The sequence below is a fragment of the Corvus cornix genome, chromosome 7, assembly GCF_000738735.6.
Source record: "Corvus cornix cornix isolate S_Up_H32 chromosome 7, ASM73873v5, whole genome shotgun sequence".
Lineage (NCBI taxonomy): Eukaryota > Metazoa > Chordata > Aves > Passeriformes > Corvidae > Corvus > Corvus cornix.
Window position 1 is genome coordinate 28,723,597 of NC_046337.1, and position 27,255 is coordinate 28,750,851.

The 27,255-nt window shown below is 39.4% G+C and overlaps 1 protein-coding gene across 3 annotated transcripts; it reads left to right on the forward strand.

Moving 5' to 3' along the window:
* SF3B1 (splicing factor 3b subunit 1) lies at nucleotides 1-23,641 on the forward strand. 3 transcript variants are annotated; one of them, XM_039554984.1, is made up of 25 exons: nucleotides 1-81; nucleotides 5,833-5,999; nucleotides 7,950-8,051; nucleotides 8,737-8,851; nucleotides 10,684-10,763; nucleotides 11,946-12,113; nucleotides 12,266-12,500; nucleotides 13,272-13,484; nucleotides 13,885-14,006; nucleotides 14,643-14,840; nucleotides 14,932-15,033; nucleotides 16,325-16,504; nucleotides 16,911-16,997; nucleotides 17,125-17,395; nucleotides 17,670-17,815; nucleotides 17,902-18,048; nucleotides 18,218-18,343; nucleotides 18,728-18,949; nucleotides 19,195-19,377; nucleotides 19,470-19,581; nucleotides 19,668-19,788; nucleotides 20,072-20,203; nucleotides 21,081-21,353; nucleotides 21,834-22,050; nucleotides 23,010-23,641. In XM_039554984.1, the coding sequence occupies exons 1-25, from the start codon at nucleotides 54-56 to the stop codon at nucleotides 23,166-23,168; spliced, it is 3,906 nt and encodes a 1,301-aa protein (XP_039410918.1). In that variant the 5' UTR covers nucleotides 1-53; the 3' UTR covers nucleotides 23,169-23,641. The 3 variants fall into 3 exon arrangements, with proteins under 3 accessions (XP_039410918.1, XP_039410920.1, XP_039410919.1); XM_039554985.1 differs by lacking the exons at nucleotides 1-81; nucleotides 5,833-5,999; nucleotides 7,950-8,051; nucleotides 8,737-8,851 and adding an exon at nucleotides 9,674-10,370; XM_039554986.1 differs by lacking the exons at nucleotides 11,946-12,113; nucleotides 12,266-12,500; nucleotides 13,272-13,484; ... (15 more) ...; nucleotides 21,834-22,050; nucleotides 23,010-23,641 and having other exon boundaries at nucleotides 10,315-10,710.
* Nucleotides 23,642-27,255: the final 3,614 nt, after the last annotated feature.

Genomic DNA, 27,255 nt, shown 5'->3' on the forward strand with positions numbered 1-27,255 from the left:
CGGAAGCGGCGGGGCGCGCCAGTTCCGCCTCGGCGTCGTTGGCGCTGCACAAAATGGCGAAGATCGCCAAGACCCACGAAGGTAAAAATACCACGGAAGGCCGCGTGTCCGCTCCCTCTGGGGCCGCACTCGGATATTTCCCGTTGCTTGTGTTTCTCCCCGGCTCCCGGCAGCGTCAGGCGCGGCTCGTCGGGCGGGGGCCGGGCGGGCCGGGCCTGTGTGTAATGGCGGCTGCGCTCGTCAGCGCCGTGTCCGGGTCGGGCGGGGGACGGGCATGAGGGGGAGCTCTCGCTGTGCTGGTGTGGGACGGAGCGGCGGCCAGGCCCGTGCGGGGGAGCGCGGTCTCTGAGCTCCCCGCCCCCGGCCTCCTTCCGCCCAGCGGGCCGCGGCCGGTGCTCGGTGGAAACGCCGCGGTGCTGATGCGAGTTTCGCATCGGAAGTGGCGGCAGCGCACGCTTATTCCCCTGCCCGAGCCCTTCGGCCTCGGTAAACGGGGGGGCGGAGAGGGCGGGAGGACGGGTGCTGCCCGCTGGAAGCCGGCGCGGCCGAGCTGATACTGAGCCGCCGCGGTGCTTGCTGAGAAAAGTGCCCCGAAGGAGGGGAAAGAGCGTGAGGTCTGGAGCATTTGAGCTGCCATTTTACACAACTTCCTGCCGGCCGAATGTCTACGTAGCAAAGCGGCTTTCTGAGCGATTTACCGAGTGAGGGCTTTCTCAGGCGGGGTGTTCTTCTCGAAGGTGCCGTGTGCCTGTGTGCACTGCTGCTTCCAGCTCTTCTCAGTGTGAATCAAAGCTGTCTTTGTGGGCATTGACTGCGGCTTGCCCTGCGCTTAAGTATCTTCAGGCAACGGAGAATAATTTGTAAAATTACACTGCTTCTGTGTTTTTGCTTTGGGGTTTTTCACTTGTGTTTCTTTGTACGGTAGGTGATCTGCTGTGTTTTGTCTTAATTTATATCCGTAATTCACTAATTGAAAACTACCTCTGGATGGTGGTTGTGCACTGTGAGGTAGGCAGGGCACCCAGGTATTCATTGTCTTTTAGGATTTTTTTTTTTTTTTTCCATTTTGCACTGAAAAAGCTTTTCAGATGGAGAGCCATCATCTCCCGTGGAAGTGGGGTTAATGTAGTCTTTAACATTGCAGACCTCATCTGACCTTAGGGATGAAGAAAAGCTTAAACTGTTTTCCTTACTTTTTTTTAAAACTTAGTTTGAAGGGGGTTTTTTTTTAAGAATTCTAGGGTATTTTTATATTATTACAGAAGTTGTCCTGTGCTTTGTTTGTATGCTGTGACATGCATAAGGGTTGTGTGAGATACTACCCAAGTGAGTATTACCCATCACAGTGCTCTGCCTTTTCTACTATCTAAAGAGATTTTTGTACTAAAATAGTAGAATTGTCGAGGTTTGTTTTGTTGTTTTTTTTTTCCCCCCCCAAGCTGAAATTGCTTATTTATTGCAGGAAATGGTGATGCACTGACTTCAGTGAAAACACTGACATGCTTCCAGTTGGATGTGTTTTGATTAGTGTTGTATCAGAACAGGTTTTAAGGGGGAGGGTAGTTAAGTAAAAATGTGTATGACAGGGCATGATCATGTAAGGGTCTTTTCCAGCATGGAGGCATTAGCTAAGCAGCTTGATTATTTTGCTTCCGAGTTCTATCCTATCTTTTTTCAGTTCCTCACTAATCTTTCAAATTGAGTTGTTTGTTACTAAATCATCTTGAAATATTTTTGATATATTTGTACTGTTTGTTAAATACTTACTGATTGATGTGTTCAAGACACAACTTGAAAGAAGCATCAAAACAGTTCGAGGTTGTGTCAGCTACGGGGAACTACAGTTAAATGGGAAGTCTGTTGGAGGCTGAAAAGTAAAGTTTTAAGTGTCAGCTTAGAAAACTTCAATAAGTGCTTCACCTTTCAATGCTGTTGAAGGTCGTTTTTAATTTAAACTTCTTTTCTTGCTCAGAAAAGAACAGAGATCTTCAAACATAATTGACTTAATATGTGTAAAAGTGCTAAAGGAGATAAAAATAATCCACACAAGGGCAAGCTAAATGTGCAAAAATATGATAAGACATGAAAACACAGAACCTGTTTACTGTGTAAAATACCTCTCCAGCACAGGGGCTTCTTTTTTTAATGTTGAGAGTAGAACTACATGTGTGGTAACGGAGCAGATACTTTGAGAAAGCTCGTCTGTGAGCTGGATGTTCAGAGGCTTCGAATTTACATGTGTTGACTTTAATAATTCAGCATTTATGGTATGTTTCAAATCAACTGCACGTTAAAGTTACTTCTTCTAAAATCCCAAAATATATAAATAATAGAGTAAAATACAGAAAAGGAATTATCAGTAGAATATTATATTCCTCCTCTTCTTTTTCCCTATGTCCCACTCCCTCTCCTGTTTCTCTGTTTGTGAATGAAGCTTCTGTTACGTCCTGCTTGACTAAGTCATTAAACAGGTAGTTTGCTCTGCACAATGTATCTTTAAGCTTTGTGACTACTCTTTCTTAATTTGCTTTTTATTACAGAGCTTTATTAAATACGGTGTGAGCTTTTTCAAGAAAGTGCCAGTTAACTCAAGGAAGATAAACACATGTTGAATGTTAAAATAGCATTTTCCATCTAAATATGCAATGCTTTCCAAACTGGCAGCCAGGCTGCCTGTGACTACAGGCCTCCTGGTTCAGGGGGTTTTGTTCATGTCAGATGGGTGTTCTCTCTAGAGTGCTTCATTTAAACTGGCACCTGGAGGCTGTGTGGCATTAGTTGAAAATTAGGGTGGCCATCAGTAAGGTTTGTTGACCCTATGCAGACTTTGTTTTTTGGTATAGATAACCCAGCAGGTTTTGCTGTAGGAAAATGAGAATGCTTCTTACCCTGCCAACAGATGTAATCCCTGTAATTTAAAGGAGAAGGCCGACAATAAATGAGACCTCTACCCTCTTCATTAAGTATAGCTGTTTTAAAAATAGAGGACAAGGCCTTAGTATGTTAAGTGTTGGTAAGAACTATCAACAGGAAAATATTTTTGTATTAATACTTTTACTGCAGAAATCCCACAACTGTTTTACTTAACTCTCTTGGTGATAGTAAAGGTGGGAGGCCATGCACAAGCAAATCTTTGTGGCCCATCATGCAGGGCAGGGTGCTTGCCTAGTGTTTTATGTGTTCGAGCTGTAGGTCAGGTTGATTCAGTGAACAGGTGATGGAAAGGCAGGATGATCCTGTAGGCAAGATCTGTAGGCTTTGTTTCATGTTGAAGTTGGTTACAACTATGGATGTTCAGTCAGCCCTTGTGTCCTACTGAAGAGGCAGGGTGTTTGTTGTTCCTGTAACTGCTCTTTGGAAATAAAGGAAATGGTGGTGGTGTACTCTAAAAGCACCGACCCAGTGCTGGTAATGTTGTCCTTGGTAGAGATGGAAGCTTCGGGTTTTCCCTTCCACTCCAGTACTGCAATGCACCAGGCTGGAAAAGGAATCAGGAGCTTCGTCTGCTCTCTGGAGGAAACAGAAATAATAAAAAAATATGTGGAGAAGATACTTGAGTTGCACTGGCTCCATAGCCATGCCATAGGATGATTCCACAAAAGTGGAATATCTTAAGAGGAGGACACTGTAAGCACCTCTGAAGGCAGAGACCTCTGTGGGCAAGAGAAAGATCCCTAATTTGGCGGTAATTTCTTCCTACTGCTTCTCCCGGAACTAACACATTGGAGAACAATGTGTCCCAAGTTCTGGACTTACAGCAATCCCCTGGGCTGTGCAGAATTTTAGAGGGAACAGGATGTACCCACAGGCAGGATTCAGGAGGTGCTCATGGTCAGCAGTATAAGGCTTTTGTGAGGTTTCAGCTTCTCATGAACTTAAGGCATCACGAGTTTCTGTAATACAGACGTGACTGTCCAGGTTACTCTGCTCTAGAAAGCTGCAGAAGTTTGATGTGGCTGGAGCAAGATTCTCCTTATCAGCATTTAGGGTATATCTTCTGTGTGTGGGACTCTGGCTGAGTTCAGAAATACATTTCTGCTGGTTTTCCTTGCTAAAGCAGTGCAGGAATTGCTGCCAGTGAATACGGTGCTTCACATGAAGTCAGTGTTTCTTTCTAAGTGAACACTTAGTCCTGCTGTTCTCACTCATAGCTATGGGGCAGAGATTTGTCAGGTAAAACTGTGTTGAATTGCCTCCCTAGGAAACGCCTTTGTACCAGAGGCATAATTGGGCTTACAGTGGGTTTGTGGTTGGTTGTTGTTGTTTGTTGGGTTTCTTTTTTTTGGTTAGTGGCAGTCTGTGATAAGAAAAGGACCCAGCTGTGACGTTAAGGTTGAAGCTTGCAGTGTTGACAGTTGAAACTTTTAAACTAAGCCATTCTGATCCAATAATTTGCATTAGTAATAATCTTAGCTTTATAAAAAAAGTATTCTTATTTTTTGTCAGGTTTCCTAGCAGGTGTTGCATAACACTGTATAGTGTCTTTTGCAAGATGACTTGGTGGGAAAAACGTGTCAAATCTATTCATTCTGAAAAGAGAAGTGAGCAACAGTAGTAAACAACTATTGAATAGCCAGGATTCAAGATTATTTGTGAACAACATTTCCTGTAGCTTTTTTGTAAATTGACAAATTTCCTTTAAGTTAATGTAGCAGGCAGTACCACTTCAAGTGGGAGAGGGTGAATCACAGAATTACTGATGATGAAAGGGTCTTTTGAGACTTTGTAATCCAGTTCTTCCTCTCAAGCATGATCCTTTGTATTCTTTGCAGCCATGAAATGCAACTCTTGGGTGTCTTCTTGGCCATTAAAGTAATTGTTTGATCTAGTGAAATTTACATTGTATGGATAATTGTCTTTCCATATCTATTAGCTCAAAATTTGCATGAAAACAGAAATAATTTTTACAGTTAGCTGTGCCTCAGTATACCTACAGTTACATTTGCTGAAGGTAGTTGGATTACTGCAATTTATTTTCTTGTTGCATTACAACGGATGGGAGGAAGGCATGGTTTAATTTTGTTCCTTGTTTTTTGGACTAAGAAGTTAATGTTCTTTCTGAAAGTACCAAATTTCTATGGTCAAAGATGGCCACCAGAGTTGATTAGAGTCAGATCCTGACACACTACAAGAATGACAAAGCTCCCATTTGTCTTGTTTGAAGGGTGTTTGTTATCCAGAAGAATAGTAAAGTCTTCAAAGATGGTGGTGCAGGCAGGAATAATGATGGGTAAATAACATTTGAGCTGCCAAAGTGAAAAGAAACTGGTCCTAAGTTTTGGGAGTTTTTATTAACTTGTTACCCAGTGGCATATTAGGGTTGGGTTTTTTATTTACTTATTAAAAGATAGCACAGCTTTACAATTTCTCTTTTATTAAATCTGTTTTGAGAACTTGTGCAGTAGTTCTTTTGAAGAGAGTTGTTTAAATTAGCAAAATTGGTGATAACATTGTGAAAGGCTTTTTTTAATGAGAGGATTACATTTGTTGTGAAAAGGTTTTGTTAGTGTAGTGTTGAGAAATATTGCTGTGGTGTAAATTACCTTCTCTGCTACCTCTGTCGGAAGATGAGATATGGTAACACTGAGTTAAATAGTTTGCTTTGGGCCATACAATTTATGTAGTCTGTGCTGGATCATTGAGGAAAAGCTGTTTTATGAATACCAGCTTATGAATGATGATTTTATAGTTTTGTGTGTCATATATGTCTATTACTTTAGTGATAATCTTAGGTTGGGAATAAAAACTTGGTTTGCTGTACATAGTAACATGAGTATTACATCTTGTATGTATGTGTAACAAGACTTCTTTGTGTGTGTGGCTTTACCCTAGATATCGAAGCACAAATTCGAGAAATTCAAGGAAAAAAGCCTGCTCTCGATGAAGCACAAGGAGTAGGCCTTGATTCCACAGGATATTATGATCAAGAAATTTATGGTGGCAGCGACAGCAGATTTGCTGGATATGTCACTTCTATTGCAGCAACCGAATTGGAAGATGTAAGTGATTTTACGTGTTTTGTTTGTTTATGGCATGCAATATAAGTATTTCAGAATTGATTTTGAGAAATTTTTAGTTGCAGTTGCTTGAAGTAAAAACAGTTGTTATTAAAGCCATATTGGACCAAATATGTCTTACCTGGGAAGCTTATAATCATAAAATGGTTTGAGTTGGAGGGGCCATAAAGATCATCTTGTTCCAACCCCCCTGCCTTGGGCAGGGACACCTTTCACTAGACCAGGTTGCTCAGAGCAACATCCAACCTGGCCCGGAATGCTTCCAGGGATGGGGCATCCACAGCTTCTCTGAGCAACCTGTGCCAGTGCCTCACCACCCTCACAGAAAATAATTATTTTCCTAATATCCACTCTAGACCTACTCTCTTTCAGTTAGGAGCCATTCCCCCATGTGATGTGACCGCATGCTGGTGGAAAAAGTCCCCCTCCAGCTGTCTTGTAGGCTCCTTTCAGCTACTGGAAGACCTCAATTAGGTCACTCCAAAGCCCTCTCTTCTCCAGGCTGAACAAACCCAACTCTCAGCCTTTCCTCAAAGGAGAGATTCTCCATTCCTCTAATCATCTTGGTGGCCTCCTCTGGATGCACTCCACCAGGTCCCTGTCCTTCCTGTGCTGGGGCCCCCAGAGCTGGATTCAGTGTGCCAGGTGGGATTGCAGAGCAGACGGGCAGAATCCCCTGCCTTGCCCTGCTGCCCACGGGGCTTTGGATGCAGCCCAGGACACGTTTGGTTTTCTGGGCTGTGAGTGCCCATTGCTGGGTCATGTCCAGCCTCTCTTCCACCAGCTCCCTGAACTCCTTCTTGGCAGGGCTGCAGTTCCAAGTCTGGCTTTGTACTTCATGAGTTGTGCTTTGAGAGCCTTGTAGGCCCAAGCAGAAGGCAAAAAGTTGTGGCCTGGTACTCAGTGTTAGCCTTGACTGGAATAATTAACTTTGTTCTGTTATTGCTGCCAGGATTACAAATGACAGTAAAAAAATCTAATAAAACTTCAGCCAACAAACTGTTTTAAGATTTCTGGTTCAAATTTCAGAGCTATTTTTAAGAATTGGCTTTCTCATGATACTGTGTTCTCCTTATGTATCCTGCTTGTAAGATATGTTAATTTCTATTGTTAAACATTTGATCATATTTTCAGTTGCAGGAGCAGTCAGAGTCTGCAGTTCAAATCATAAATTCATAGGCTATAGTTCAAATAATAAATACATAAATATATCTTACACCGAGAGAATTTCATTTCTAGGAATGAGGAAGATTGTTTAGTACTAATTAATACATGGAGTGTTTTTTTAGTGATGTACTTGTGTCATCTATAGACTTCTAAGGATGCCTTAATTAAAAATTTCCATCACTCTGTGGCTCACTGAAAAAAATTCATAGTTTTATGAGCAGTTTTTCTTTTGGGTTGCTGTAAATAATTGAATAGAAACTGACTTTAATATGAAGAAGTAACAAAAGCAAGTGCTTGTATTGCTGTTGTGAGTAAGTACAGCTAAAATAACATGAATTCTATCTCTCAATTTTTCACTGTTTCTGAAGCTTTTTTATAGGGCTATTAAGCCTTGTTCCATATATGTATATGACTTCTAAGAAAAATAGTTTGAGTATCTCTCACCAGTTCTCACATGCCAACGTGGGAACTGTAATGGTAGGGCTCATATGAAATACAGACTTCTTGTCTAATTAGTGTAGATAGCATACTTGATTAAATGTAGCATATTGAAGACTACTTGAGCCTGCTTAGTGATATGAGCAGGTTTATCTGAGTCAGCAGTTTGGGAATAATAAGACCTATATGAGGAAGCTTGTGAAAACTTGGAATTAACTACTCTACTTGTCCATTTTCATCTTTTCTGTGACCACAGCATGTACATTTGGTGTTAGTTTATCTAAATACAATATGAGCATCACAAATTCACCATGTCTTTACTGACAGGATGATGATGACTACCCTTCCACAAGTTTGCTCGGCCAGAAGAAGCCAGGGTACCATGCTCCAGTGGCATTGCTTAATGACATACCACAGTCTACTGAACAGGTACATCTTAATTGAAGAAACAGTAAAATACTGTTGTAGGCATGGGGGAAAAGAAGTGTTAATCAATAACAGGTCTTGTTTTCTGGAAATATGAGATGTATATTAATTAAATTTTGCTTTAATTAAATTAAGCTTGTTACTGCTTTAGTTTGGAATTCCACAGGGTGCTAAAGATTGGCACTTGTGCATGTTAAAGCCAACATGAATGTAGAAACTAAACTATTGAATTCTTTTTTTACTGAAGTCAGATACTTCATTAAATTAAAATAACTGGGAAACTTCATGTCCTTTATACTTCCGGTTTTTAAGGAAAATGTAATCACTTAAGTTTTATGCGCCTGGAGTATTTTTCTGTAAAATTTAAAAGCACAAGAGGTAGAGCTAAGTCACCCTGCAAAAAGAATGGGAAAGGTCAACAGCATGAAATGCTTTGGTAACAAGTGAATAAATTCTTAAAATAGCAAATTTTTGCAGAAGTGATTTCATAAGTTCTGTGTTAAAAAAAGATGAAAGTTCTAGTTACAGAAGTTAAATTTAAGTTGGTATAGTGTTTTGATGTTCCTGCATAGTTGAGGCAAAATATAATTTAGGTCTTTTTTAATAATACTGAAAATGAATACAGTATCAGACACTTTCTGTATTGGTCTTCATAAATATGTGACTAACGGGCTTTCTTGGTTTTTAGTATGATCCTTTTGCAGAACACCGTCCTCAAAAGATTGCAGATCGGGAAGATGAGTACAAAAAGCACAGGCGGATGATGATAATTTCCCCTGAGCGTCTTGATCCTTTTGCAGATGGTAATTTATCTTGGCTTTTCTATACCCTTTATGAAATTTTTGTCTTTAATTGTCTTTAGCCCTTTGATTTCTGTTGGCATGCTTATAAACTTAGTTTTGTTTTAAACATCCCCTTTTCATAGAGATTTGGTTGAAAATTTAGATGCCATATTCTTCATCTTTATAATACGAGTTTTCTTTCCAGGTAGAAGGACAAGAAAATTGTCAATGAGCCATTGCCATAGAAACACAAAGGGTTAAAGGTTTCTATTTTCATTTCGTTTTGGGTTGTGCGTTATACTTTGAACAACTTGTGTATTGAGTGCTCAGATTCATTCAGTACCTTGATAGTTTTCATTCCAAGTTATAGATTTACAGGGTTACTGCTTTTGAAATGCTAGTAGAGCACCTAATTCTTACCATCCTATGTAAATTTTAGGTGGTATAGCTAAAAGAAACAAAAGCATATATAAGACTTTGATACTATTAATAGTTCAAGTCTGTTCTGATAATTTTAGAATGAAAGTCAGGAGAAGGGGTGTTAGTGGGTCTGACAGAAATTTTCTTCAGGTGAGTGAGTTTCACATGTGGCAATAAGGTGCCTGTTGGCTTAAAATTAGTAGCTATTTTGCAGGTTTTACAAATGAGAATTTCAGCCTGCATGAATTAATAGGGATATTAATTATTTTACTTGCTTAATTGTAATTGATATAAACATGTATTGTCAGAATTCACAGGCCCATACTAACTGTCCTTAATTTCTTTCCTACAGCAGTACTGCTATATGCCAGTCCTGTCTGCATTCTTAAGGGTGCAGTTCAACACATCCTGTGTAGATTATGGTGAAAAAGTATTCCAAAGGAAAGTCCTATCAAAGCTAGTGTCAGAAAGACACAGCCAATTGGGCAGTGATCTTCAGCATAGAAATGTTTAAGAAGTTTATTTTTTTCCCTGAAGTATAATAGCTATACCACTTGTATAGCAAATCTGCACATTTTTCTTAAAGAAAAGTGTTTTTCTTGACAAGTCTCATTTCTATAAAGTTGGGCTTCTTTTAAAGTATTTAAAAATTTAATTAATGCAAGATACAGAGCATAAAACAACATATGGTGTACAAAACCCATTACCTGTGAGTATTGTTGTGGTGGTGTATGTACTGTATTGCATTCAGCTCCCAATCACAAGTGTACCTTGAGAAGAAAAGAGGGGGAAAGTGTCATCAAACAGTATTTTGGGGTTTTTTATTTTGTTTTATTTTTAATGAAGCCCTGTTACAATATGACACTAGAAGGTCTGTGAGACATGTCCAGATTTGTCAAACTTATAAATGGGTCTTTATGATAAAACAATTTAAACATTACTTAGGTATGCAATAGTTATTTATAGTCAGATAACAAGTAGGATTTAACAGCTTACACAAGGTAATGTTTTGATTATAAATATCTTTCCAAAGTGTTACTAATGGTAAAGAGATAATTTTCTAGGCTTCTATTCTGCTGCTTGAAGTCAGAACTGCTGATGGAGACAAAGGCACGAAAGTGTACGTATTCCGGATTAGCAACCCAGGAACCCATCACTTCTGAAGACTCTTAACTGTGTTGTCATTTTATCATTTTTATCGGCTTTAAAATATTTGTTTGAAACTGCAGTAGTTATGTTTGTGTTCAAACAGGTTAAATTGATCAGCAAACTGAATAAACGTAAGATACATGTAATTTTAAAAATTTTCGATCAAAAAGTAAAATTAAATGATCATGGAATAATATAATACTAGAGCAGGACAGTAGAAGTCCATAGTTTCTGCTTATCCTGTACTCATTGTGCTCCATTCCTGTTGCTGTTCTCTTCTGCAGGAGGGAAGACTCCAGACCCTAAAATGAATGCCAGAACATACATGGATGTTATGCGTGAACAGCATTTAACAAAAGAAGAGGTGCGTGGAGGGAAGGGTTTTCCACTTGGACTGAGTTTCATGTTACAGCCTTTGAAAGCATGTTAGGAAAGTGGGAACATAAATTCTGTTGACTTTGTCTTGACTTAAAAGCCCATTTCTTTGGAAAATCATGTTCTTCATATGTTGAAAATCAGTAGAGTTTAAAAATGAAAGTTCTAAAAAACATCTGTTCTATGTAATACCTAAGCAATGCAGGGAAAAATAGTCTCAATATATTTTAATCTGGATTTTTTTTTTGTAGTACTTGGACTTTCTCTTGTTTGTTTTTGTTCTTTCAGAGGACAGACAAAATCTAACAGTGACTGAGAATTACTCAGTGTCAGATGTTTGTTTTTGTGAGCTCTGTGTACAGGGAAGCCAGTGAGGTTTTAAAAGGCTTTTGGTGATGTACCTACAGCAGATGTTGCAGTACTAATATCTGGTATAAGATGGGCATTTGCTTTTAAATATTAGAGAGAAAAAAAAAAGGAGAAAAACCAAAAACATGCTTTAAAATTCATTTTAATAGGTAAAAAGATATTGGTAATATAAACAGATTTCTTGTGTAATACCTACAGTACCATCTTGTTAATTGGAGCAAGACCTTGTAGTTCCAGTGACTTCTAACATAGATTTGTCTTACCTTAATTGAGGAACTAGTTCATAATTTTGACAGTCTTACTGCTTATGCATCCATTGATGAGTGCAAAACAGTCTGGGTTAGTGTGCTGTTTTAGCAATATCGTCTCAGGATTTTAAATAAGAATCTCAGGGCTTTTTCTGTGTCGTGGGATGTACCTCGTGTGGACATATTTTCTAAGTCATCCACCTTTAATTTACTGAAGTGGCACTTGTTTGAAGCAGAATGGTAATGGTCTTAAGGCCTATACCTATAGGTGACAGAAACTGATAGCTTTAAAAATTCTCTGTGTTTGTATTTGCTGCAAGAATGGCTTGTATTGGAAAATCAGTTTAAAAACAGCCCCTCAAACACAGCTGCTCTGTCAATGTAGAAGAATTTGAAAAAAGAGTGGCCTTCAAATGAAAGCAGTAGCTGATTGCAGGTTATTTGAACAAAACCTCAAAAAAACCCATAAAAAGATATGATAATCCTGAAAAAGCTCTTTTAAAAAGTATAATTTGAAGAGTTCTTATGGTGTTTTTTTTTGTGCTCTTGAACAGAGGGAAATTAGGCAACAACTAGCTGAAAAAGCTAAAGCTGGAGAGCTTAAAGTCGTCAATGGAGCCGCTTCTCAGCCACCTTCAAAACGCAAACGGCGTTGGGATCAGACAGCTGATCAGACTCCTGGTGCTACACCTAAAAAATTGTCCAGTTGGGATCAAGCAGAGGTAATGACCTAGTGCTCATCAGCTGTCTACAGAAGACTTTATTAGTGCTAATCCTCTTGAGCGTCAGAAGTTTCTTACTGTACTTGAGAACAACTAGCAGTCTTTTACTGTAGAGTATGAGATACTCATCCTTTCGGTTTTGTCTTGTATAGACTCCTGGACACACCCCATCTCTGCGATGGGATGAAACTCCAGGCCGTGCAAAGGGCAGCGAAACTCCAGGTGCCACCCCAGGTTCAAAAATCTGGGATCCGACTCCCAGTCATACCCCAGCAGGAGCTGCAACACCCGGCCGGGACACGCCCGGTCACGCAACACCAGGCCACGGAGGCGCCACTTCCAGTGCACGGAAAAATCGGTGGGATGAAACACCCAAAACAGAAAGAGGTATTTCTGGCTAACTGGGAGGTGCTTAATAAGTTTCGAATGGTTGATTGTACTGGGTTTTTTTCACTTTGAGTAAACAGTGAATTCAGAAGCCAGGCAAGACGTAATTCTATTCTGACATCTAGTGGTTGATGTGGGGAGTTGTTCTTGTCTGAGTGTAGCTTTGGGTTCTGCCTGTGCTTAACTGGCATCCGTGAAACCATCTCGGCTCAAAAATCGAATCAAAGTTTTGTCATATCTAATGACTGCTGCAAGTTAGGATTTTAATGTGCAAAGGATACAGTAAAGGAGCACATGTTGTATTACCTTTCATAATATGTTTGTGTGTGTTGTTTTGGAATGGTTTTGGTTTTTTGTAGAGGTTGTCATTAAAACAAATTTTGGAAGCATTTTCTCATCTGCCTAATTTGAATTTGGCTCTTGTGTCAGAGAATGGTGAAACACTTGTTACCTAGTGCTTTTATCAAGGGAGTACATGGAGTACTTCGTTCAATTCCTAGAATATCTGAGTACTTTCTTTTTTTTTTTTTTTTAGAATCTTACCTTTTTATGCTAAGGTTCAGCAGGAAGATGACACTTTTTCATAAAACAAAGTTTTCTGTTGGATATTTTTAGTGTAATGCCTGTGTTTTTTCAATGTTCACCAAAGTAGTCTTTACCTTTTGCATACTGTTTGTTAATTTGATACTGAAAACAGATTTGAATATTGATAATATAGTTGGAGTATATACTGTTCAGCTTTCTGAGAAAATTTGGTTTGTTTTTCCTTAGATACTCCGGGCCATGGCAGTGGATGGGCTGAGACACCTCGTACAGATAGAGGTGGTGACTCCATAGGTGAGACACCAACCCCAGGAGCAAGCAAAAGGAAATCACGCTGGGATGAAACGCCTGCGAGCCAGATGGGTGGCAGCACTCCTGTTCTGACACCTGGCAAAACACCCATCGGTACACCAGCTATGAACATGGCAACTCCTACACCAGGTAAGCTCAGTCCCTTGTCTAAGGCTTCACTTTGTTTTGTTGGGAATGAAGCATTTCTTTTGTGCTGTGTTTTGAAACAGACTTTGGCCCAGCATGCTCTCCTGCGTGTAAGAAAGCAGTCAGTGTATGCTCAGTTACTATTTTTGTGGTAATGTCCACAGCAACTCAGTTTTGGAGGGGAATTGAGACTAAGGTTACATGTCTGTTGCTGTTCAGTGTAGTTGGTAAAAAAATTGATAAAACGCTCTGTAAAAGTTTGATATGTTATTGGCTATGGAATTCAACTGCTATGGGAACTTTGACTCAGGAGAGTACTTAAAAGTTAAGTAAACAAGTCATCTGCTTCTGTATACAAAGGATTTTTTTAAATGCTTTTTTTTTTTTTTAAATTTGAATATAGGTCACATCATGAGCATGACTCCTGAACAGCTGCAGGCTTGGCGATGGGAGAGGGAAATTGATGAGAGAAACAGACCACTTTCTGATGAGGAGTTGGATGCTATGTTTCCAGAAGGATATAAGGTAATTCATCTGGATTACAATACAGCAGACCATGATGAAGTATTTTTCTTACCAGGGATTATTGATCCCCCCCCCCCCCCCCCCCCCCCCAGAAGTAGAAGTTTTCACAGTAAGTATTGATTATTGATTGTACACACTTGTTTGACTTGGTTACTGATTTATCGTAAATCCCTTAGAAAGGGGAGGTCTAAAGGTGATCTCACAGGCAAATCACTATTGTGCTTCTCAGTGTTGGAAATGCCTGCCAAGGCCAGAAATGTACTCTGTATTGACTAACAGAAATATCAACTCCAGACATAGACAAACATGGGAGAGGGTCACAAATCCTGGAACAGCAAGTATACTATGTTGATACAGTTATTGAAGTGCTGCTTTAATCCTTGGAGACTTCACAATTTATTCTGCAAGCAGGAGTGAGCTTCCTTGTGAAATGTTGTCAGTACAGGATAAGTGCAAATACAAGCGGTCAGGGTGAGTTTGTATTGCTGTGAACATGGGATCTGTTGTATGCCATAACACACAAATCCCCAAACAAATAAAGTGAAAGCTACAACTTCAAGTGATGTTTAGTATTTAGTGGCTTCCTCGTTTTATATCTGTTGCAATTAAAAATGAATTTTATTCTTCCTTCCTTAGGTTCTCCCACCCCCAGCTGGTTACGTGCCCATCCGTACTCCTGCTCGGAAGCTCACAGCAACTCCAACCCCCCTGGGGGGTATGACAGGATTCCACATGCAGACAGAGGACCGCACTATGAAGAGTGTTAATGACCAGCCATCTGGCAACCTGCCGTTCCTGAAACCAGATGATATCCAGTACTTTGACAAGCTGCTGGTAAAGTAGATTTCACTCATGCTGATTTAACTTCGCTGCTTTCTTTTGATTATGTAGTAATGCCCATTTATTTGTCTGGAATTACTTGTAGGTTGATGTTGATGAATCAACTCTGAGTCCTGAGGAACAGAAGGAGAGAAAAATAATGAAATTACTTCTGAAAATAAAGAATGGCACACCTCCCATGCGAAAGGTAAGATCAGTTGTCAGATACGTTTATGTAATCTCATTTTTCAAAAATTAGTGATTGTTTTCAAGTTTAGCTTCAGTGGTCTGCGGGATTCTCTTGAAGATAATCTCCTAAGGTTTGGTATCAATTATGGTTTAACCCCAACTGGCAACCAAACCCCACACAGCTGTTTGCTTCTCCCCCTCTCACCCTAGTGGGATGAAGGAGAGAATCAGAAGAACAAATGTGAGGAAACTTGTGTATTGAGATAAGAATTTAATAATAATAATAGTAGTAAAGGCCAAAAAAGAAAAAAGAAACAAACCCCAAGGAAACAAGTGATGCAGATGGAAAACACTTGTTCACTATCAACCAAGGGATGCCCAGGCAGTCCCTAGCAGTGATCCTTGGCCAGCTTTCCCCCTGGCTTACATGCTGAGCATGGTGCCATATGATGTGGAGCATGCCTTTGAGCAGTTTGGGCCAGCTGTCCTGGCTGGGTCCCCTCCCAATTTCTTGTGCCAATCAGACTTCTCAGTAGTGGGGTGGGTTGAGAGGCAGAAAAGGCCCTGACTCTGTGTAAGCCCTGCTCTGCAGTAACTAAACATTCCTGTGTTATCTGCACTGTTTTCGGCACAAATCCAGAACGCAGCCTGATACTAGTGACTGTAAAGAAAATCAACTCTATTCCAGCCAAAACAGCACACCCTGTTTAGTGCTTACTTTCTTTCTCTTCTATATCTGTGTGGCTTTTTGTAATTCAGTATAATTTAGTATTGCTGCTCTTTAGACAGTAATGTCAGTCACTAAATGGTGTAGGGCTTGTGTAATTTTTTTTTTACAGTTATGAGAAACTGGGCTTATAGCCTGTTTTGCTTACAGGCCTTTGTAATTTCTGGATTTGTTTGTTACACTTGAATTAGCTACTTAGTGTAGCTCTTACTTAAGTTTTGGCCATAAGCATTAGGCAGCATAATAGCAGTCTTTTCTGCAAATGCTCTAAACTGACCAAGCACTAAGCTGCCTGGATGCAAATGCTGTAAAGTTACTTTCCAGATGGAGCCAGTATTAGCTCAGAAGCATGCTCTTCTTAAAAACTGAACACCTGGGCACTAACAACACAGTGTTTGTCATCACACATTTGTGCTTAAACAGATCAGCATAAAATGGCTTGAAATAATTTTGCAGTGGTTGGGGCAAGTACTTGGAAGCCTGTGGATATAGTCAGTTACATTGTAACTTGGTTAGTATCTGGTTTATGATTGTTCAGTGTTGTTTCCTTAGTTTAACTGGCAGGTTTTCTGGTTTTGTTTAGGCTGCCTTGCGGCAAATTACTGATAAAGCTCGGGAGTTCGGAGCAGGGCCGTTGTTCAATCAGATTCTGCCTCTGCTGATGTCACCAACACTCGAAGATCAGGAGCGTCACTTGCTTGTCAAAGTCATCGACAGAATTCTGTACAAATTGGATGACTTGGTCCGACCATACGTACACAAGGTCTGTTGCAGTTTCCTATTTCATCTGATTTGCTCTTTCTGCATTTTTTGTGCACATCAGAAGAGGATGATACAATTTTTTTAAACATAATTGTCTTTCATATTTCTGAAGCCAAACTTTTTAAGTTTTTGTAGTGTGATTGGAGCGTAGTCTTTATAGTATTGAGGCATGATATAAATATGATATATGCATATTTGGGAAGGACCTTAGCTGATCTAGGTAGTGTCTTCAGACCATGTCCTTAAGAGACTAAAAACAATGTAATAGATCTAATTTTTTTCTGATCATCATAAGGCTTTAAGTTTGAATTAATGGAATCATCTCTGTGTCATGGATTCTAGTAGGGCTAGAAATACTATAGAAAGTGTTATTAAAAGGAAATATTAATTTGTTGTATCTTTTTCAGATCCTTGTCGTCATTGAACCACTGCTGATTGATGAAGACTACTATGCTAGAGTGGAAGGCAGAGAAATTATTTCAAACTTGGCTAAGGTAAAACTCCATCCTTTATTAAAGCACTGAGTTAGCTTACATATAACTGCATGTTTGTGGGCATGGCAGAACAATTAACTGTGCTGTTCTTAAATCCAGTTGGTGTGTTTTGTGTTTTGTGCTGCAGGCTGCTGGTTTGGCAACAATGATCTCCACAATGCGACCTGATATTGATAACATGGATGAATATGTCAGAAATACAACAGCTCGAGCCTTTGCTGTTGTTGCTTCTGCTCTGGGCATTCCTTCTCTGTTGCCCTTCTTGAAAGCTGTCTGTAAAAGCAAAAAGTCCTGGCAGGCCAGGCACACTGGCATCAAGATTGTACAGCAGATTGCTATTCTTATGGGTTGTGCTATCCTGCCTCATCTCCGGAGCTTGGTTGAAATTATTGAACATGGTAAGTTCTGCTTTCCCAGACAAAGTTTTTTTACCCACTTTTGTCTGGAAAATTTTTCATACCTTAGTAAGGCACAGTGACAGTAGGGTCCTGGTTTTGTTGTTGCTATGACACTGAGAAACATTTCAGCTTACTCAGAAAGATGACTAAAGATGAATAGTGGTTCAGTATTCCTGAAAATAAGTTAATCCCTTTTACAGTCCTCCTCTATTTTTGCTATTTTGATCTTAAGACATGAGTACAAGAAGTGGTGCTAAACCCTACTGTCTTGCAGGGCTGGTGGATGAGCAGCAGAAAGTTCGCACCATCAGTGCTTTGGCCATTGCTGCTTTGGCTGAGGCAGCCACTCCCTATGGTATCGAGTCCTTTGATTCTGTCCTGAAGCCTTTGTGGAAGGGTATACGTCAGCACAGAGGAAAGGTAAATCTAAACCACTTTCTTTAGTGTGAACTGAAACGAATGTGTACCTGCTGTAACTTATTAGAGATATATTTTGCATTTAATAGGGTTTGGCTGCATTTTTGAAGGCTATTGGTTACCTGATTCCACTCATGGATGCCGAGTATGCAAACTACTACACCAGAGAAGTCATGCTAATTCTTATCAGAGAGTTCCAGTCTCCTGATGAAGAGATGAAAAAAATTGTGTTGAAGGTATGTCAGAATGATAGTTTACCATTGATATTGAATATGTATGTATTTCCTTTTCTTAAAATAAAAAGCAAAAAAAATATCTAAAACAAAAGCGAAAGAACCCACCCCAAATCACCCACCCCGCACCCCTACACAGAATTAAAACTGTTGGATTTTTATTTCCTGTCAGGTGGTAAAGCAGTGCTGTGGTACGGATGGTGTTGAAGCAAACTACATTAAAACAGAAATCTTGCCACCTTTCTTCAAACATTTCTGGCAGCACAGAATGGCACTGGACAGAAGAAATTACAGACAGGTATATTTGGTGGTATTTTAGCTGGAAAATTATTTACAGTAGAAGAAAATTAGAATGTTCTTTCAGACTAGGTACTTACTTTTGTCTGTGTCCTGAAACTCGATTTTTGTTTGTACTAGCAATTTAGAAGTTGTGTAGCTAAGATGATTTTCAGGTTCTTAGGAGGTTGTCACGACATTTTACATCTGTGAATGACTCTTCATCAGTTGCAAGGTGGGGTGCTTCACCTCATTTATGTTCTTAAAAACACTGGTGGGTTTCTAAAGGTAAAAACAGGTTTTTTAGAGTGGGCTTAATGTGTTTCTTCAGACTAGGGAAATTGTTTTCAAGATGCAGAAAGTAGATTTTAACAATGTTTGCTTATTTAACATTTCTGTGTTTCAGTTGGTTGATACAACTGTGGAGCTGGCAAATAAAGTTGGAGCAGCAGAAATTATTTCTAGAATTGTGGATGATCTGAAAGATGAGGCTGAGCAGTACAGAAAAATGGTCATGGAAACAATTGAGAAGATCATGGGAAATCTGGGGGCAGCTGACATTGATCATAAACTGGAAGAGCAGCTCATTGATGGTATTTTGTACGCCTTCCAGGAACAGACAACAGAGGTATGGCCAAGGCTGTTGGAGTATTTGGTTCACTGTAATTGTAAGCTATCTCACTGTTAGTTATATGGAAATGTATGCTTCTAAGTTAGATTTTTAGAATCCCTTTTTAGATGTCAGTGCTCTAATCGGTGAAATCCAGAGGCATCTCTGGAATGTTAGCATTTAAAAAGCAATTCTAGATTATGACAAGTTTAGTTAAAATGTAGTGTTGTTGTCTGATTTTCCTTTGTTGTTTTTACCCTCAGGATTCTGTGATGCTGAATGGTTTTGGCACAGTGGTTAATGCTCTAGGCAAAAGAGTTAAACCCTACTTGCCACAGATCTGTGGTACAGTTTTGTGGCGTTTGAACAACAAATCAGCCAAAGTCAGGCAGCAGGCCGCTGACCTGATCTCTCGTACTGCAGTTGTCATGAAGACCTGTCAAGAGGTATGGGCTTCTCTTCCAGATGTGCTCTAGCAGGTCATAGTAATGAGAGGAGAAGGAAAAATTAACTTCTAACTCTTTTTACTTGGTTGTAGGAAAAACTGATGGGACACTTGGGTGTTGTTTTGTATGAGTACCTGGGTGAAGAATATCCTGAAGTACTGGGCAGCATACTTGGAGCGCTTAAGGCTATTGTGAATGTTATAGGTATGTTTTTGTATTGATTACTTGGCTGTTCAAGAGCAAAATAAAAAACCATGATAAAACTAAATGTGCCTCTTTGAATTCAATAGGTATGCACAAGATGACGCCACCAATCAAAGACCTGCTGCCACGGCTGACACCTATTTTGAAGAACAGACATGAGAAAGTACAGGAAAATTGTATTGATCTTGTTGGGCGTATTGCAGACAGGTAAGTTGAGTAATGATAAAATATCTAACCTTTTGTATGGGCAATTATTGTAGCAAAAGCTCAAGTTGAATCTTTGATACGGCATCAGGGTATTTAGTGTTGTATCTCTTGATATTTCTGAAGTTGTGCATAAAGCTTGAGATACTTAGACTGTTGAATTACCTAATAAAGGAAATGCTTAAGCAGTTACCTCTGATAGCAAATGAATAGGTGCTGCAGTTTGTGGCTTTATTTAAAAACTTCTTTCGTGAATGAAGAGGTAACTCACTTTATTCTCTTTCAGAGGTGCAGAGTATGTTTCTGCAAGAGAATGGATGAGGATCTGCTTTGAACTGCTTGAGTTACTAAAAGCTCACAAGAAAGCTATCAGAAGAGCCACAGTGAACACTTTTGGTTATATTGCAAAAGCTATTGGGTAAGTTGGTTTAATGCTTATCCACTTCTACACGCAGTTACCAAACATAGTGATGATTGTTAGTTTTCTGGTGGGAAATATTCAAGCTTCTCTACATTTTATATGTGCAGACTTGGTTTTACTCATTTTGAAGAATACAGTCACGTATTCTTCAGTAACGTAGGATGTTGGGCTTCTGAACAAAATTTGTGGACTAATAAGATTAGAGTCTTACTTGGGGGTGAGAGCTGTTGTCTCATGAATTTTTGATACTGTGATTTGCATTCAATACCTTCTTTGTATTACTTCATAAACTCTCCTTTAAATAATTTATCTTCTCTTTTTTTTTTTTTTTTTTCCTCCCCCCCCACCAAATCAATAGTTTATTGATTTTTAAAGGTTTGTTTCCACTAAGGTCATACTGCAAGTCAGCACATTGTGGAATGAAAGCACAGTTACCACCATTATGCATATTCTTTTAAGTGACTGATGACTGACTGAATGCAGATAGAGCAAGCAGCCAGGGGCGCTGTAACTGTTCTCTGTGCAGGACATAACCTATTTCTGTCAATGCTTATGGTTTTTTACAAGTCTGTAATTGCCTCTGGGATCAGAGTATTAGTGGGGAGGCTCTGCTACCCTCCAGAGTTCGCAAGAGGAACAGAAGGCAGGGAGAAAGCTAAGTCTAGGCAAAGTAAAAAATACTGGCTGTGAAAAGAAATCCTTAAGCTGTTCCATAGTCTAGTGTTTCATTTTTAGTGTTCAGTTTGTTTCCCAGTTCTCTCAACTTTATATGAGGGCTAAGCCATGTTTCTCTACCACTTGTTTGAAGCTTAACTAATTTTATCCAAGCCCTCACTGAATCTATTGACATGGATGCCCATGTTGTCTCTTCCAGACCTCACGATGTATTGGCCACCCTGCTGAACAACTTGAAAGTACAGGAAAGGCAGAACAGAGTATGTACTACAGTAGCAATTGCTATTGTGGCTGAAACATGCTCACCTTTCACAGTGCTGCCTGCACTCATGAATGAATACAGAGTTCCAGAACTGAATGTCCAGAATGGTGTGTTAAAATCTCTTTCTTTCCTGTTTGAATACATTGGAGAGATGGGAAAAGACTACATTTATGCTGTTACACCATTGCTTGAAGATGCTTTAATGGACAGGTGAGTGCACTTCTTCTGTGGTACAGGTACCCATAGTCATATTTAAGTATATACCTGATCGTTAACGATAGCAAATATGCATATTGTCCTTGTTTGCTGAAGGCTTTAAGTGACCAGCGTAATTTGGAAGCTGTTACTTGCAAACAATTTGGATTATATATGCTCCAATTTTACTAATAATGCTGAAGATTAAAATTGTAAAAGCATCTTCAGTGAGTCAAGACTTCTTCCATTAAAACTGCTTTTGATCATTTCTGTTGTTGGTACTTCTGTGGAATTGGAGTGCAGTAATTTGTCAGAAAACTCACATCTTTTTTCACTTTATTAATTTTTGATACTCTGCCTCTTGCTGTCAGTAAGTATAGCTTAAAAATGTTGTTAGTGCTTTCAAGAAAAGTGTAACTGAAAATAAACACTATGCTTGTCCAATCATGTTGCTTCTAAGTCTATTTTATTAATAGCCCATTGTTCTCTTTGCAGGGATCTTGTACACAGACAGACAGCCAGTGCTGTGGTGCAGCATATGTCCCTCGGTGTTTATGGGTTCGGCTGTGAAGATTCCCTTAATCACTTGTTAAATTACGTGTGGCCTAATGTGTTTGAAACCTCTCCTCATGTCATCCAGGCAGTTATGGGGGCTCTGGAGGGCCTCAGAGTCGCTATTGGGCCCTGCAGGATGTTGCAGTATTGTTTACAGGTATGGCCTTGTGTGTGCTGGGGCAGCAGAGACAGCAGTTGTCAGGGAGGACTTCTTTGCAGGAGACAAAAAAGTCAACTGAGGATGATTTCCAGCAAAGGAAAAACTGGCTTTTTGTCTCCAAAGTATTATTTAAACATGATATTATGTGCCAAGGACTTGAATAATGGAAATAGACAGTAAACAGAGGGTTTGGTGTAGGGAGATAGGTGATCACATCACAGAACTTGTGTAGAAAGAGCAGGTAATTAGATTTTCAGTTGACTAAAATAGCCTGGCACTTTGATTTCTAAATTGGAAGCATCTCACAAATTTTGAAGATGTGAACTAATGACTGGGGAATAAATTAGCTGTGGGAGGGGTTATGACAAGTAACCAGTGAAATAAATAAATGAGAGGATAGGATTAATAGTCATGATTTGTCATTAGCCAAGAGAAACAGTGAGATGATTAGAAGAGTGAAGCACTATAAAACAGAGCCTTGATTAAAATTTATACTGCTAGATCAACACTAGGCAGTTCAGCTTTTGTAAATGTGCATGTGGTGCTAAAATCTGAAGGCTCCTTTTCTGTGTAATTGCACGTAACAGTGGCTGTGTTGGCTATGGAATCAAAACTCACCTAACAGGTGGGGAGCAAGGATTAAGGTAATGCAGGGCGGTGTAGAGAAGGTGTGCCAGCATTTTAGTAGCAAGTTGCAGGTAGGAAATTTCACACTTCTGCAGTGCGGGGACCTCAGCATGAAGATACTGATGTCAGTAGGAGGGGGAAGGTCTCTTGCAGTGTATATTCTTGCAAATACTGTTTGTATATACTGTTATTATATAGAACTGTTTTTTCCTGGAGCTTGTATATTCTACCCATTTATTAAATGCTTATTTTCCAATGCTTGATTAAATTCAACAAAAGACATTGGGACTTCAAGCTTTTATTACATTTTGTTCTTTTCTGTTTTCTAGGGTTTGTTTCACCCTGCCAGGAAAGTCAGAGATGTTTATTGGAAGATCTATAATTCAATCTACATTGGATCACAGGATGCTCTGATAGCACATTATCCAAGAATCTATAATGATGAAAAGAACACCTATATTCGTTATGAACTTGATTACATCTTATAATCTTCTTGTTCAGTTGTTTGTGTTTAATGCACAGCTGTTGTTCAGTTAAATGCTTTGGATTTCATGATGTAAAATTTTAAAATTTTGGAGATCAGTGTAGAGCTGGTCAGAGGCAGAGCTAGGTATCCAGTAGCATGATTTTTTAAATATGTCCTTGTTTTTTGATGTTAAACAGTTAAAGCCAGTAGTGACCAACAAAACAGTGATTACAATGTACTGGAGGGATTTTGTTTTGGATCCATCTTTATGAAGATTTAGATTTCATTCCTTGTGTTTAAAGGGGAAGTTTATTTGAGAAATAAACATTTGTGTATAAAAACTAATTTGTGTGTGGTTTTTGGACAGAGGGGCTTGTAAAATGAGTCCCTTTGGATTAAGTATTTGTTCATGTAATAAATAGGTGGTATAAAACATTTTAACCCTTTTTGTCATCCACTAGCTTTTGAATAAATAAGAAAAATGTACCAACTGTAGTTAATGTGTGTATCTTTGTCATGCGATAATGTAGCTGTAGCCTACTACATGGTTGTAGTAGTATCAGCTTATTTTCATGGAAAAAATAGTATTTACTTGCTTGTTAACTGCTTCATCTGCAGTATCCTGGTGAGCATTGATTAGCTTGTTAAATTTTCAGAAGTTAAGCAGTTTTATTGTAAATGTTATTTGTAGAATCAGTTGTGAAAATTATGTATATTGATCATATTATGTTTAAAAAGCCAAATATTTATAGGCTGTGCTATAATTCTGTTAAAGAGCTAGGAAAGTTAAGTCCCCAGCACCTTAGATGAGGCAGTTTCTAAGAATAGCATTCTGTTTTCTCATTTGCTTTTTGCCTTTTGTGTGTGTACTACAAAGAAAAAGGTCTTGTTGTCTGACAGTAAACCACCTAAAACCCAAGGATGAATCATGCTGGTAGTAGCGTGCATTACCCCATGTTTGTAAGGTAACAGGAGGCAGTAGCTGGCTATTGGACACCTTGTTCTACAAGTCCTTGACTCAAGTGATTCATTTCCATCTTACCAAGTTCAATGCAGTGGTGTTGTCTGACTTCTCTGCTGTTTTACATAAATGTGAGAGTCTTTAACTGTTCAGCATATAAGAAAATTTCACCCTACCTTTCAGGGCCTAAGTTTTTGTTAGGGGTTTGGGATGGCACAAAAGCAACTTGGGACCCTTTTGTTAATAGAGGTACTAATTTGTTAGGAAAGGAGAGAAGTTGCTTTTTTCAGCACCGAGCTGTATTGTGGAACTTGCTAAGTAAAACCAGCTGCAACTTCTTGAAGTCTTTATTGCTGAACTGTTTCCTCTGAGAATAAGGTGCATTCTAGTTTATTTCTAGTGGTTTGATGCTGAATAGTGTTGTTTGTATTACAGATAGCCTGCCATCTTCATTGCTTCAGTAGTTCTGCAAGACAGAATCAAGCAAGTGCCAGTAGAGAGGGAGGAGAGCTGAAAAAAAAGCAGGGTTTTGAGAGATGAGCCAAAAGAGAGCTCTGAAACAGGTAGGAATGGATGATCGCTCCTGACTTCTAAGTGGGTCTCAGCAAATTCATTATTCTTAGAAATAAGTAAAATTATAAACATTTTCTCAAGGTGGAGGGGAGCAACTTCAAGTTGTTCTCACTTTTGTATTTTTCAAGCTCATCACTTTTAAATCTCAAAAATACTTTCATAAGTCTTCTTGAGGAAGATGCAATGTTTCCCTTGTTTCCTGAGAAAGAGGGAAAAGGGAGGGAGAGTTGTTTGATGAGACAGAATTGTATATAAAACTGATGTTCACGTGTGGGTTTTTTGCTATCCCAAGTATCTGGTAAGAAAAAGGGTTTGAAATGGCAGTATTTAATTAAGTGCAGTTCTTGATAGGCAGAGTCATCAGGAAGCATTTTTGTCCTCCTTGAGACTTTGTGGATCTGTGGAACTCTTACCTACAGAAGCCATCTCTGTATCAGAGACTGATGTGACTTTCTGGGAGTCTCCAGCAGCTTGTAAAGGATTTTGCTTTTGTTGTTTAGCAACCACACTGATTAAGAGGGAAGATTAAGGAGGAAATTTGGGGGAAATAAATAATTACCTAGATATACTAGTGTGACATCTGTCCACCTATAGGCAAACATGTTTCTTTTCCGGTACAAACTAAAGTCATTAATGAATGGGAAAGTTTTACTCTGAGGTGGTAGCTGGTGCTCACTTGCAGATTTCTGGTTCTGAACAGCAAAGACCAAAGAGTTTAAATGAATGGAAGGATTTGGATCACTACTATTTAAATTCCATTAGTGGACAATTGTGCCATTAATGTAGAAAAACAGGCAAAGTGAGCAAAACATCTGCTGTTTTGCTGCTCGTTTATAAAATGGGAGACATGCCATGGCTTGGCAACTGAGCAGTTAACCTTATCACAGAATTAGTGTGGTATTTGATAAATACAAGTAACAAGCATAAAATCTGCATGTCCAGACAATCCCTCAACTTCCTTAATTAGGTTTTCTTTTCAAGGCAACCAAGTTCCTTTGCATTTGTCCTCCAACCCCCTTTCTGGATTTACTTAGAGCTCTTAACTTTATCAATGAGTTGCTAAAGAAGCTCTATGGACAGAAGCTTCACTGACACTTGATTCTTCTGAAGAGTATGCAGAAAGAGGTGGAGGGGCCTCTAACAAAACAAAAGGTATGTGATTTTTGTATTTTTATCTATATTTTAAGATTAATTAAAATTACACATTTGGATAGGGGCAGTGAATTAGGAGAATGTAAGCCATACTTCCTTGGGCTCTTCCTAGTTTAGAATATTTTACCACTTAATGTGGCTTCTGATTGCATCTGATTTTTTTGGTTTGTCCTTTTTCATGGAAAAAAGGATGCAACAGTTGCATATACCTACATTCCCTTACAGTCTAAACTACTCCATCAAAGGATGCCCATGCCCCTTTACAGCTTGAACTGATGGAGATAAAATTAGCCAAGGCTAGCAGTTATCCTTAAGGTACGCTAATCTTAAAAGTTTGGGAGAATTTTTTTTGTTTGTCCAGGCTGCTTTCAGAGAGCAGTTGAAGATAAGGATCTAAAGTTTCCTCAATTTTATGTTTGGTTTTAGTTGCATTTTATTGCTTATACTTCGGTGTCTTCTGATCTAATTTTGCACACATACACCTCCTTCACTCCTACTGTTCTGTTTCTGTTGTACCCATTTTGCTTGTATCTCATTTCTCCATGGATCTCTCTAACCTGCATCTCTCATTTTCTGCCCTGAGAGCTGCACTCTTACCCCCGTGTCAGACTTCCTTCAACCCTGCATGTCTTGGCACAATAGCAGTGGTGGCAGTGAGAGCACTGAAGGGAAATCCTCCTGACATCCAGGTTGCCCTTGCAACTGCAACAGTTCCTGGACGTGTGGAAAATGACTCTGCTGGAAAAGTCTCACTCTGATTCTGCTGCTCAGGCTGGGCCAGGTACAGGGGGGTCTGGAGGAACATAGCTACCAAATTTTAATGGTTTTGGAAAGTACTAGGGAGTACAGTGTCCAAATATAGTCTGGTCTTTCTTGCCCAGCCTGAGCTACACGGGCTCTTTCCCTGCCAAGCACAGTGGAGATGGAGCCTGTCCAAGTGGCTTTTTACATTCAGTTTCTTGATCTTAGGGTGGAGTCATTGTAGGCGTCAGATGAAGTTGGTCACAGTGTTCTGTCCAGACAAGGAAATGGGATGCCAGGTTCTGAAGTTTTCTGTGATCTTTTCTGTGTACCTCCAGAGGGAACATTGCAAAGCTTATTTCCAAGCACAGCACAACTTCTAGCCTGAGCTGCTGCTTGAGGCAGAGTTGTTGAGCTCAGATTCATAAATAAAGGTTTGCAAGTAACCCTGAAAGTATTTTGCTGGTTGTTGTTACAGACATAAGGTCAAGTTTAATTCACCTTTTTTTCAGAGATCCTGAGATGGCTTAAGGAGTGGCAGTTGTTTTCACAAGAACAGAACTTTGATGCCCAGAATAAGGTTTTGAGGGTTTTTGACAGAATTTCAAAGAGTTATGCAGCCAAGTATGAATGTGATAATTTTTAAGTAAAATTGCATGTAAGAGTCCTCAGTTTTTAGCCA

What these genes read in the sequence shown, in the direction of transcription:
- SF3B1 (XM_039554984.1), top strand. Translation starts at nt 54, where the DNA reads ATGGCGAAGATCGCCAAGACCCACGAAG. An exon ending in TACCACAGTCTACTGAACAG is followed by an intron (nt 8,052 to 8,736) that starts GTACATCTTAAT and finishes CTTGGTTTTTAG; the next exon opens with TATGATCCTTTTGCAGAACA. An exon ending in GAAGATGCTTTAATGGACAG is followed by an intron (nt 21,354 to 21,833) that starts GTGAGTGCACTT and finishes TTCTCTTTGCAG; the next exon opens with GGATCTTGTACACAGACAGA.